A 12,552-nucleotide genomic window follows, 5' to 3' on the forward strand; every position below is an offset into this window, starting at 1 on the left:
GGAAATGAAAAGACATCTCCTCAAGAAAATGTACTAAAATTTGCTAAGAACAGTGACTCTGTGATACTTGAACCAAGACCATTCTCTCCACCTTCCCCTTCCAATTCAGTGATACAGGAATTCTACTCCAGACTAGTACAGCCAAGAACATAAGGTTCCCATTTTCCACAGCTCCCAATAGAAGAGCTATATTCCCAGGAGGAGCAAACATCAGCATTTCTCATCCTGCCCCCAGCTACCTATTGCTCCTCCTGGGTATATAGCTCTGGCCTGGTATATGTGGCCAAGAGGTGGGGATTCCCTCCTTCTACCTAGACCTAAAGCTCTACCTTGGTCGCAGTATGCTGAGAACACCGGATCACCCTTGTCCCAATTCATTCATAAAACAGAGGTCCCAGGAGTGAGAAGACAAGCTGAAAAGATCTGAGACTATAGCCCCCAACTCCCCACCCCATCCCCATTAGTTCAGTTTCTAAAGCAGGAGAAATTAACACACTTCTGACCTCACTCCAGCTTCAGAGATTCTGCCTGCGAGGAGGAGGAGGCTGTAAAACACAGCTGCAGAGAAATGTGCAACACTATAAAGAGCACAAAGAATTATCTCAAATAGAATCCAGCAAAATATAAAAAGAAGTACACACCATGGCAGAGTGCGATTTATCCTATGAATGCAAAGTTGGTTTAAAATACAAAAATAGATTAATGTAATACACCACACCAACAGAATAAAAAACAAAAACCATATGGTCATCTGAATAGATACAGAAAGAGAATTTGACAAAATCCCACATCTTTTCATGATAAAAACTCTCAAGAAACTAGGAATAGAAGGGAATTTCCTCAATGGAAAATTCATAGCTAACATCATGCTGGATACTTTCCCTCTAAGATCAAGAGCAAGACAAGATGTCCACTCCCACTAATTCTATTCAACATTCTACTGGACATTCTAGCCAGTGAACTTGGACAAAAAAAAAAAAAAGGCATCCAGATTGGAAAATAAGCAGCAAAAGCAAGTATTTACAGATGATATATTGTATACAGAAAAACTTAAAACACCCAAAACATAAAAAATGTTAGAACTAATAAATGAGTTAGCAAGATTGCAGGATATAAAATTAATAGACAAGGGGCCAGCCCAGTGGCATAGCGATTGGGTTTGTGTGCTCCACTGCAGCAGCCTAGTTGGCTGGTTGAGATCCTGCGTGTGGACCAACACACCACTCATGAAGCCATGCTGTGGCAATGTCCCACATACAAAGTAGAGGAAGATTAGCATAGATGTTAGCTCAGTGACGATCTTCCCCAAGCAAAAACAGGAAGATTGGCAACAGATGTTAGCTCATGGCCAATCTTCCTCACAAAAAAACCTGACAAAAATCAAATGCATTTCCATATATTTGCAAAGAACAATCCAAAAAGGAAATTAAAAAAAAAAAATCAATTCCATTTATAATAGCTTGAAAAAGAATGAAACATTTAGGAATGAATTTAACAAAAGAAGTATAAAACATATCCCCTGAAAACTACAAAACACTGAAAGGCTAAAAACTTTTGCTGGGCAAAATACTCTGTTCAGAAGATAACAAGACAAGCTGCAGAGTGGGAGAAACTATTTGCAAAGCATGTATCAGACAAAGGACTAGTATCTATATAGAAAGAACTCTCAAAACTCAACAGTAGTTGCCAGGGTGAAGTGGGAGAGAGGGGGAGTTACTGTTTAGCGGATACAGTGTTTTGGTTTGGGAAGATGAAAAAAAGCTCTGGAGACGGATAGTGGTGATGGTTGCACAACAACGCAAATGGACTTAATGCCACTGAACTGCACTTAGAAATGGCCTAAATGGTTAATTTTATGTTATGTATATTTTATCATAATAAAAAACAAAAACTCAATAGTTAAAAAAAATTCAGGGGCCGGCCCTGTGGCCGAGTGGTTAAGTTAGCACACTCTGCTTTGGTGGCCCAGGGTTTCACCGGTTCGAATCCTGGGCACAGACATGACACCGCTCATCAAGCCATGCTGAGGCGGCATCCCACATGCCACAACTAGAAGGACCCACAACTAAAAATACACAACTATGTACCGGGGGGCTTTGGGGAGAAAAAGGAAAAAAATAAAATCTTAAAAAAAAAAAATTCAATTAGAAAATGGGCAAAAGACATGAAGAGAAATATCACCAACAAGGATATACAGATGGCAAATTAAGCAGATGAAAAAATGTTCAACATCATTAGCCATTAGGGGAATGCAAATTAAAACCACAATGAAATTATCACTACACAACTATCAGAATGGCTAAAATAGAAGCTGGTGACAACACTGAACGCTGGTGAGGATTCCAAGAAACACTCACTCACACATTGCTTGTAGAAATGCAAAATAGCACAAATACTCTGGAAAACTGGCAGTTTCTTCAATAACTAAACATTCAATTACCATAAAATCCAGCAGTTGCATTTATCCTAGAGAAACGGAGACCTACGTTCATAAAGAAACCTGTACATGAATGTTTATAGTAGCTTCATTGATGCAGCCAAAAACCAAAAACAATTCAGATGTCCTTCAACAGGTGAATGATTGAACAAATTGTGGTACATGCACAACCTAGACTACCACCCAGCACTAAAAGGAATCAAATAACGATACACACAATAAACTGGATGAATCTCCAGAGAACTACGGCGAGTGAAAAAAGCCAATCTCTAAAGGTTACTCACTGTAGGATTCCTTTTATACAACATTCTTTAATGACAAAATTATAAAAATGGGGAACACATGAGCAGTTGCCACGGGTTTGAGGTAGGGGAACAGAGGATGTGGTATAAAAGGGCAACACAAGGGATCCTTGTGGTGATGGATATATTGTATATCTTGACTCTATGGATGCCAACATCCTAGTTGTGATCTCGTACTACAGTTTTGTAAGATGTTACTTATCGTTGGGGAAAACTGGGTAAAGAGTAGATGGGATCTTTGTATTATTTCCTACAACTGCATATGAAATTATAATTATCTCAAAATAAGAACAAAAAAATAAACAGGGGGAAGAAAATATATAGTACTGTTGTAGAAACACCAAGGAAGGAGGAGGTAGAGGAAAAGAAGAAAGAAGGGAAGAGAGGTCTATTTGCTAAATGTGTTCTAATTAATTAAAAGCTGTATATGATAATCATTATCAAAACAACCTATATGCCTATTTCCTGATCTATAAAAGCAAGAAATTAACCTTAATTTCTAAGATCTAACATTTTATGATTCCCTAAGTGCTTGGAAAAGCTCAAGATTAACTGTGCTATTTCTATGAATTATGCAAAATAGTTTGACTAGAGATATCGTAGATGTATACATATATAGAGGACATAATCAAACACCTTCTATTAGAATAAAGATTACAAAGTCAATCTAATGAAAGGTTGTGAGTCAAGTTTTATGTAAAATCCAACTGTCCTCAGAACAACCTTGAAAAAAAGTCAAGAGACATAACAGTCAAAGAAATTAATTCAGATATAACTGCATATTTAAGCTGCTAGCAAGGTGGATTCCACATTATAGAATCACCATCTAAAAGAATTTCCCATGTTGATTCAGATTAATCAGTTCTATTTTTTATATCTAAAAATACCACTGTAATGATTTCTGATTCAGGACTTAAAGGGGGAAGCGAAAGTGAAAATGATCTATTTTGAGGGGCTAACTTGTGGGAATAGAGGCAAGGTCAGCTACAGGGGTAAAACTCTCATCTTTGGGGCCAGCCTTGTGGCCAAGTAGTTAAGTTCATTCGCTCTGCTTCAGCGGCCCAGGGTTTTGCAGGTTCGGATCCTGGGCGCCGACATGACACTGCTCATCAAGCCATGCTGAGGCAGCATCCCACATGTCACAACTAGAAGGACTCACAACTAAATATAAAAACTATGTATAGGGAGGCTTTGGGGAGAAAAAGGAAAAATAAAATCTTTAAAAAAAAAACTCTTACTCTAGTGAAATGGTTGATACTAGGGCTGGGATAGAGAAAGTACAAGATGAAACTGGAAGATTTTGTAGTACCAGCAAATAAAAAAATCACTTAAAAAGTGATGAAGACATCTCAAAAGGACAATGTTAGCTTCAACAGACTCCCATTGGCCAAATCTGGGATAATCTGAGCAAAAAGTTATGACAGTAAATGGATTAAACCATTTAATAATATAAGAATCCATGAGTCCATACTAAAAAATTAGCTAACGAGGCACAGGGAAAAGCTCTTCCTTAAAGTAGAATTCCAATTAATAAGGAATAATGGAATTAGAAAATCATCATTTAGCAATCAACAGAGTAATCTTTTCAAACAAGAATCATCAACGGATGTTAAAACTAGCGGACAAAAGTATAATGAGAAATGATATTTACAGTCTCAAAATATGTCACCACAAAATACTTATTAATTACAAAGGGAAAAAGTACTAATTTTAGAGTGGAGAAACCTGGCAGATATCACCTTAACCAAGTGATCTAAATTAATCAACTGTAATGGGACAGATTGAAGACATGTGGCCTCCCCATCCCCCTCATATCACGTCTATAGTATTCCTGTGGTCAAATTAATAAACAGAAACCTCATTCAATGCGAGATAGGAGGCCAAAGGATGGAGCTCTCACACCCTACGGTGACAGCAGAGCCCAGGAAAAAGACTTCTTGACTGGCAAGCAGCTCAGCCAATGAGAGACTGTTACAACTCAGCCAACGAAAAGCCACTACACCTCAAATTCTTTGTTTCCATAACCCTCCCAAGGTCCTCTTCCCCTCTATAAAAGAGTTTCTCTTCCCTTGTTGCTGAGGCCCTCACACATGGCTTGCCCATGGTTGTAGACACAGAATTCCAATTCTTTTTTTTTTTTTTTTTGAGGAAGATTAGCCCTGAGCTAACTACTGCCAATCCTCATCTTTTTGCTGAGGAAGACTGGCCCTGAGCTAACATCCACGCCCATCTTCCTCTACTCTATACATGGGATGCCTACCACAGCATGGCTTTTGCCAAGTGGTGCCATGTCCACACCCAGGATCTGAACCGTCGAGCCCCAGGCCGCCGAGAAGTGGAACGTGCGAACTTAACTGCTGCGCCACCGGGCTGGCCCCAGAATTCGAATTCTTTGCGCATTCCAAATAAACCCATTTTTGCTGGAGAAATAACTGGCTATTTTTTTAAGGTCAATAATGCCAAAAATGCATAACCTCAATCTAATCGTGAGGAAACAGACTACTCCAAATTGAGGGACTTTCTACAAAATAACTGGTCTATATTTCTTACAAGCGTCATGAAAAACAAATTAAAAAATTTTAAAAAGCTTAAGTGAAGGGCCAGCCCTGTGGTATAGTGGTTTAATTCTGAAAGCTCCACTTTGGGGGTCCAGGTTCCTGGGTTCGGATCCTGGGCGTGGACCTACACCACTGGTCAGCTATGCTGTGGCAGCAACCCACACATAAAATAGAGGGGGACTGGCACAAATGTTAGCTAAGAGCTGCTCTTCCTCAAGCAAAAAAAAAAAAAAAAGAGGAAGACTGGCAACAGATGTTGGCTCAGGGCCAATCTTCCTCAGCAAAAGAAAAAAAAGACCCAGATTGAAGCAGACAAAAGAGACTCAATTGAAAGCAACATGTGATCCTGGATTGGAGCCTAGACCAGACAAAGGGCATTACTGGTAAAATTTTTAAAAGGTCATAGATTATAGTATTACATAAATATTAATTTCTTCATTTTGATAACTGTAATATTTGTTTTTAGGAGGTACACAAGGAGAAGTATATTCATCTCAAGGTCTCACAAAAAAATTATAGAGAGAGAGAAAAGAGAGAAATATCTATGAAAGCAAAATATTAACATTTGGGGAATTAATCTGAGCAAAAGGAATATGGGAATTCTTAGTTCATGTTTTTACAACTTTTCTTAAATATGAAATAACTGCAAATTTAAAAGTTAAAACAAAAACTGAAACTCAGTTTGGAACCTAGAGATGGGGGGGGAACTAATCAGTCTTTCCTTCAAGTTCCTTTATTTATATAAGATACTCTCTATCAAAAGAAAAAATGCTGAAGATCTCCCCTTTTAGGCCCAAGTTAGGTAATATGCTTCTAATAATTACCACTTAGATGATTTATAGTGGTAGTTAATATGAGGCACTCACATAGTTTCCTCATCAATGTCATTTTCTTCCGTGTTACTTGTGGCTGTGGAACTGGCAGAAGAACTGCTCCCATCAAGGTGATTTATTTCATCTTCACCAACAAGATCCAGATCCAGATCTCCATCTGAAAGTTCATGCTAGATCAAGGCAAAGAAACAAGATTTTATCTCAAATGCTCTACTCAGTTGATCATCCCATCTAGCCCACATATCAAGCACCAAAGAATAATGTTATCATCAGAATTCTCTGCTCCTGTGCCTAAGCTGCTGTGCTCTGTAGAGAAACTCACACAACCACATTACCTGGTACCAGTAACACATTATTGCTGCCAATTTCAGCTAGGCTCTCAATGCATCTGGAAATGCTTCATATATTTCATGTCAGCTTCCAGTAAGGCTTCTCACAGAGTAACAGTTCAAACCATCACTCCTCAAGTCCTACTTAACCTCTGCTACCCTCAAGGTCATTACAAAACCCTGTCACCTATCTGCACAGGAAAACGCACTGGGTATTAAGCATAAATCTCTCCAACTTTCAGCTGCCATACCTGCAAACTCCACCCTTCCTTTAACTCATCCTATCAAAGGTTAACTGCTTCACCCGAGCACTCCATTCCAACACTTATTACCTCCTTAAATAATTTGTTTTGTCAATACTTTAACCTCATCTTCAATCTCTCTTCCACTGGCTCCTCATTTTAACACATACTTGACATCTCCCATCTTAAAAATAACTACAACAAAAAAATTCTTGTCTCTGCATCCTTGTCTTACTTTAAGCAATAACAACCACTTCTTGAATTCTGAATTCTAATTCTGGTTGTTGTCGAGCTGGGACAAAACCTGGCTATCTCCCAAATCCTAGATCATTCTACCTATGTATGCAATAAGGTACTCAACCTGTTTCAGTGAATGAAAATAGGACACATTTTTAAAATCCACAATTTACATAGTTTCTAGAATGTGCATCAGTTTGTTTCCCACAATAAATTAATTTTTAGAAACTCGAAACACTTTGATTCAACAACTTCTGATTTATAAACATTAACATTTACAGAAGGGGACATACACTGACAGTGAAAACAAATAAACAAAATTTTCAGCACACTCATTCCCCAACATCTTATACTGGAAACCAAGATCTTATCATTTCTCTTTTCAAACACAAAATAAGTCTAACACTCTAATTATTACATGATAATCTTCATTCTGAATCTTCTCCTCATCTTCTTCATCCTCTTTGGCCTCTCTTACAGAAGCTGTAGTAGGACCATCCTGTAGAAGCATGTCAGTGCATGACCCAGACTTTTTAGCTCGTGTCTCGGGAGTGTCATCATTTTGGGGGCTAAGATGATTATCTGGTGGTGACAAATCTCTTAATTTCTGAGTTCGAGACAACTCAATAGTGAGTCTCTTTTAAAACAAGAATAGCACAAATAAACATGAATCATAAGCAGTGTTTTACTGGTACAGTAAAAAACATTTCAAGTAAAAAAAATATATCTAGATGCTCCTAAAACCATTCCTTGAACCATCTCTCTCATCCCCACTCCTGCTTTCTGCTTATGGAAAAATCTATGACAAAGAAAAACTGCCCAATTTACTCTCATCCTTCTTCTCATATCCTGCCCAAGATACACATACAGTCAGCAATCTGTATAGTAAATACTGGCAGTTTTAAATAGTACATTTGACACGAAAATCTCTGAAAGTATGTATTTATTGTATTTTCCTCCATCATCTATCAACTACTCTCAGCACTTCAAACCTTCCTCCCTATCCCAATGTCCACTGGAAGGAAGAAACATTCCTTACATCATTTAGTTTACCATCACAAAATAAAAATTCATTAACTGATCCTCCCTAGTACTCAGTCCAAAAATAGTGAGAATTCAAGATGTGGCCACTTAAATTGTTCTATAGTACAGAATCCTCTAACTTCTAGACAGTAAGGGCAAGAGAAAACTCAAGTCACTGAAAGAAACATGAAGACTTTACCTCAAACTAGAGCAGTACCATCCAATACAATTTTATGTGATGGAAATATTCTATATCCACAATGCCCAATAAAAGCAGTTGAAATGTGGCTAGTGCAACTAAGGAACTGAAATTTAAATTTACATAGCCATATGTGCCTAGTGGCTACTGAATTAGTGCAGAATTAAAAGTCTCAAAGGTAGTAAGGATGGAGAATAAAATAGCTGGATTTTTCTACAAAATTACAGTGGGCCAGCCCTGGTGGCCTAGTGGTTAAGGTCAGCACATTCCACTTTGGTGGTCAGAGTTCGGTTCCTGGGCACAGACCTACACCACTCTGTTAGCAGCCATGCTGTGCTATCACCCACATACTGAAAAATAGAGGAAGATTAGCACAGATGTTAGCTCAGGGCAAATCTTCCTCAGCAAAAATTTAAATAAATTAAATTAAATTAAAAAAAAAACAGCAATAAATACCCAAAATCTAATTACAAATACTATGAGCCAATAAAACAATATGAAACACTAAACCCAAAATATATCTTTTTTGCTTACCTCTTTAAGGTTATTTATTTGTTGGATATAGCTAGTCTGTGCAGCTTCCAATTGGGTAATATACCAATGCTGGTCCCGGCATTTTTGAAAGAAAGTTGGTGAACGAACCTGAAACCTTAAAAGAATAGCTGCACGTGAAACATAATCCAAATAGTAAAACATCAACTAAGTCTTGCATCTATTAGTTCTACAATTTTAAGTTTACTTGATTATGTTATAAGGCCAAATTCAAAATGAACTCAGAGCTCTTGGTATCTGCCATTTAAATACGTAGTCCACAAATTACGGCATAAGGTTCTGAAGAGTCATCTATAAGTCAGTTGTCTAAACTCAAACTACTTTTCTAAGGAAATAACATTATACATCATGGTTAAGCTCCCAAACTGACCTACTGAAGGACATTTATTATAAGAATCTAGCTCAAATACAATGCTGATCACGAGTTGGGAAGAAGAGGACCATACCATGCAGGAAGGAGGAAGCTAACACTTTTTCTCCCCTTTCTTGCCTGGGTAGGACCCTAGCAAAAGAGGCAAAGTTTGTTTTAGGCACTGCTCTTTTTCTTTCCCTCTTTCATGTCACATTCCCATATTTCCTGCTCCTCAGTGAAAAAAAATCACTTAAAGGGTCAACTACCTAGAACTGCTTTACTGTCCCTGCAGAGTTGCATGCTGTAAATAACCCATATTCCCAAGGTCTCCAAATGGCAGCCTGAAACCAAAACTCATATCACAATCTGGCATATTTCACCTAGGATTAGGAAAACAGTATCTATATTAAAGCATATTAATGGATAAATGATAGGATCTTAATCCATTCAGTTATCTGTACTTTTAAGAAACCAATACTTACAAAAACAAAAAGACCTGTACCTTTTTAGGATAGCTGAACATGACTCCACTTACAGTGAAAAAGAATCAAAGTAATGTGTAAAGATGCTTCTGAAGAAAGAGTCACAAGAGGCAAGACTTATTTGGAAGCCTGCAAATCCTTCTTCCAGTCTTGCCACCATTATGTTAACTACCATTCCATTTTTTCTAGGATTCTACAGCTAGTGTATGAATCTACTGATCATCTAATAATTGTCTGCAGCAGATTAACTATTTTTAATTAAGGATACTCATGCATCAGAGGGCAGAGATGATTCACTCAACCACCATTCCAATTGGATACTGCCTAGACAGTATACATTAGTAAGAGATTAGTAAGACTTTCTACAGAGTATTATCATCTTTGAATTACTAATGAAACTGTGGTGAACCTTGCACATTATTTTTAGTATTTGTGCCATTAAAACAAAAGCAAGCAGCAGGTAAAATTCCTTAACTTTCTCTTTTAATGAAAGAATAATAAAATATATTTAACTCATATATAGTGACAGAGAAGTCTTAAGTAACTTTCTAATAAGTGCATATAAAATTCCATCAGAATCATGAAGTTTTAATTCTGAGCACTCTTTCATTAAATATTATAAGTAATAGGATAATTAAAAGCCCCATCTCCATAAACTCCACAGCAATTTATTTCTACTGCCATTATAGCACTATCATGCAGAATAATACATTCTGTTTTTATCTGCCCATTTCACCTTGAGTTTCCTGAGGACAAAAACCATGTCTTATTCTTTCTTAGCCCAGTGCTAGGCACAAACTAAGTAAATCTTGCTGAATCAATAATAATTAAACATCATAAGAGGAATCTGTTCCTATACTAATATTCAAGTCTCTAAGTATAAGTTTTGTTATAAACAAGGATGGCCTAAATAAAGAACTAGAGGTTAGGCATTAAAAAAAAGGAAACTCCATCACACAGACTGCCACCAGAAAGATTCAATGTTACTATGACTTCAATAAGAAGAAAACTAAGGCTAGAAAAAATGGCTCCTTTGTAAACTGGTAAAATTGATGACTGAGCAATTTTGTAATCTTCTCTATGGTTTGGGTGTGAAATAGCAACAAATTATTTCTTTTAGTGAATTAACAAAAATACAAAAACCTGAAAGGTTATAAAATGGAACTAAAACAATCCCCAGAAGAAAAGATGTCAAAAAACATGAACTTTTTTCTACATTGAAATGCAATAATCTCTTTTTTCACTTGCTTATTCTCCCAGAAAAGTTATGAAGAACACACAATAGTAAAGGTTGATATTTTAGCAACTCCTCCAGCATGCTTAAGAACAAAGAGCTCAGAATAAGTGAAATTTAATAGTGTATCAAATCACTTTCAAGAAAAAAATCTTTTAAACTTGTTTTGACAGAAACTTTCCAAACTGTTAAACACTCCGAAACCTCTCAGTTCAAAACACATTTGAACCTACTTTAGGTTCTCATTTTGATTACCAAATTAAAACATCATGTAATGATGCCCCCAAACTTCTGACTTGTAAAGGTTACCACAAGATTAAATGGGGCTTTAGTGGTTTTATAGCCACTTTATGTTCTGTCCTTTCTTGCAAATAGCACACCAACTAATATCACTTAGTTTTACTCAATTTTCATCTCTATTCTCTTACTTTTAATTTGCTGTTATTTAGAAGTGAAAAATCTTTTGTGAAGTTAAGCTTGTAAAACCAGTAAAACCCAAATGTAATATAAAATGTTAAGTGAAAAAAATAAGCACTTGATCCCTCACTATTCTTCGATTTCCAAATGGTGAGGGTGCTAGAAGTTCAATGGAAAAATGAGACACTACTACATTTACTGTAAGTAGTACTTTCCTTTTTATGGAATTACTAACTAGATGTCAAGCACATTTCTGACTAATTTATATTATTCATTGACTACACAGGACTCCTAAAATGAAATGTCTAAAAACACAGTAAGGTTATAGTTAAATGAGTGAATTTCAATATTCACCTTTCTTAAACGAACATTTCTTAAATGTTCTGATGGTATTATTCCCCCATGATAAAAGCTACATCATCAAATGTTTCCTATTACCTTAAAATCACTGTATCGTTTTGTCGATTCAAGTATCCTTCATTTGCAAGTAAGTCCAAACGAAAAAATCTATTATAACCCCAGCATTCTCCAACTTCAAAGTCAGATGCAAATTCTCGAATGATATTTTTGGTAGGATCATTGCAGGACTGATGAACCATCTCTACACGATATTCATATCTAAAATTGAAAAACAGACTATTAATATAGAGTAGTAAAGCAAGAATAAATGACTCACCAGAACACCAAGGCCACTACATTCGGTGATTACTTGAGAACAAACTTGTTAATACATACAGTTACATTTCTTTCAGAAAGGATACTATCATTTATAAAGACGGCAGAATTATAAATGGGTTACCACAACATGAGCAGCACTAGATCCTTTTTTCCCTTAAATATGACAGGTATAAAACACTACCTTAAAAAATACATAAATTCTGTATAAAACAGTACTTTCAAAGTTACTTTTGTTTCAGCAACACTATATATTTTTCCATATATTCATTACCTATATTTCCTCACATATGAAGATTCTGCCATTTCCTTTGAGGCTTACCACTACACTATTCTAAAATAAATTTTGAAATACTCTATTTTTCCAATTCAAGTTATAACACATTAACTGTGTGTTCAGAAATTCAAGCCTATAAAAATTTCTAAAAATAAAAAAACATAAAATAAGTATGCATTGGGAAAACCAATATATTCAGATTTCTCTATCATATACAGAAGAAAACTTTCGAGTCTTCAAACTCATTTTTACTAAGAAAGCACTGTTATTACAAGAAGAAAGAAAAGGGAAGAAATGAAGATAATCAGAAGGAACACTCAATGATAGCCATAAAGCTTCTCTTTTTTGATGGAGATAATTTAAAACAAAAACACCATAGCTCGACCCGCTATTTCTGCTGGCA

At 36.3% G+C, this 12,552-nt stretch overlaps 1 protein-coding gene across 50 annotated transcripts in view; it reads right to left on the reverse strand.

The window, feature by feature from the left end:
- TRIM37 (tripartite motif containing 37) overlaps window positions 1-12,552 on the reverse strand; it is a 143,750-nt gene that overhangs the window by 75,727 nt on the left and 55,471 nt on the right. For 32 of the 50 annotated variants that reach the window (XR_011523424.1, XR_011523425.1, XR_011523421.1 and 29 more), the window contains exons 13-16: window positions 11,636-11,815; window positions 8,695-8,809; window positions 7,357-7,575; window positions 6,164-6,300 (exon numbers count right to left, since the gene is read on the reverse strand). Coding sequence is in view for 21 of the 50 variants with exons in the window: in XM_070562318.1 (XP_070418419.1) it covers window positions 6,164-6,300; window positions 7,357-7,575; window positions 8,695-8,809; window positions 11,636-11,815 (651 nt within the window). In the remaining 29 variants the exon portion in view is untranslated. The remainder of the gene's footprint in view (window positions 1-6,163; window positions 6,301-7,356; window positions 7,576-8,694; window positions 8,810-11,635; window positions 11,816-12,552) is intronic. The other 18 variants (XR_011523435.1, XR_011523433.1, XR_011523434.1 and 15 more) reach the window with 1 other exon arrangement.

This window comes from Equus przewalskii, chromosome 10, assembly GCF_037783145.1.
Source record: "Equus przewalskii isolate Varuska chromosome 10, EquPr2, whole genome shotgun sequence".
In the NCBI taxonomy this organism is placed as follows: Eukaryota; Metazoa; Chordata; class Mammalia; order Perissodactyla; family Equidae; genus Equus; species Equus przewalskii.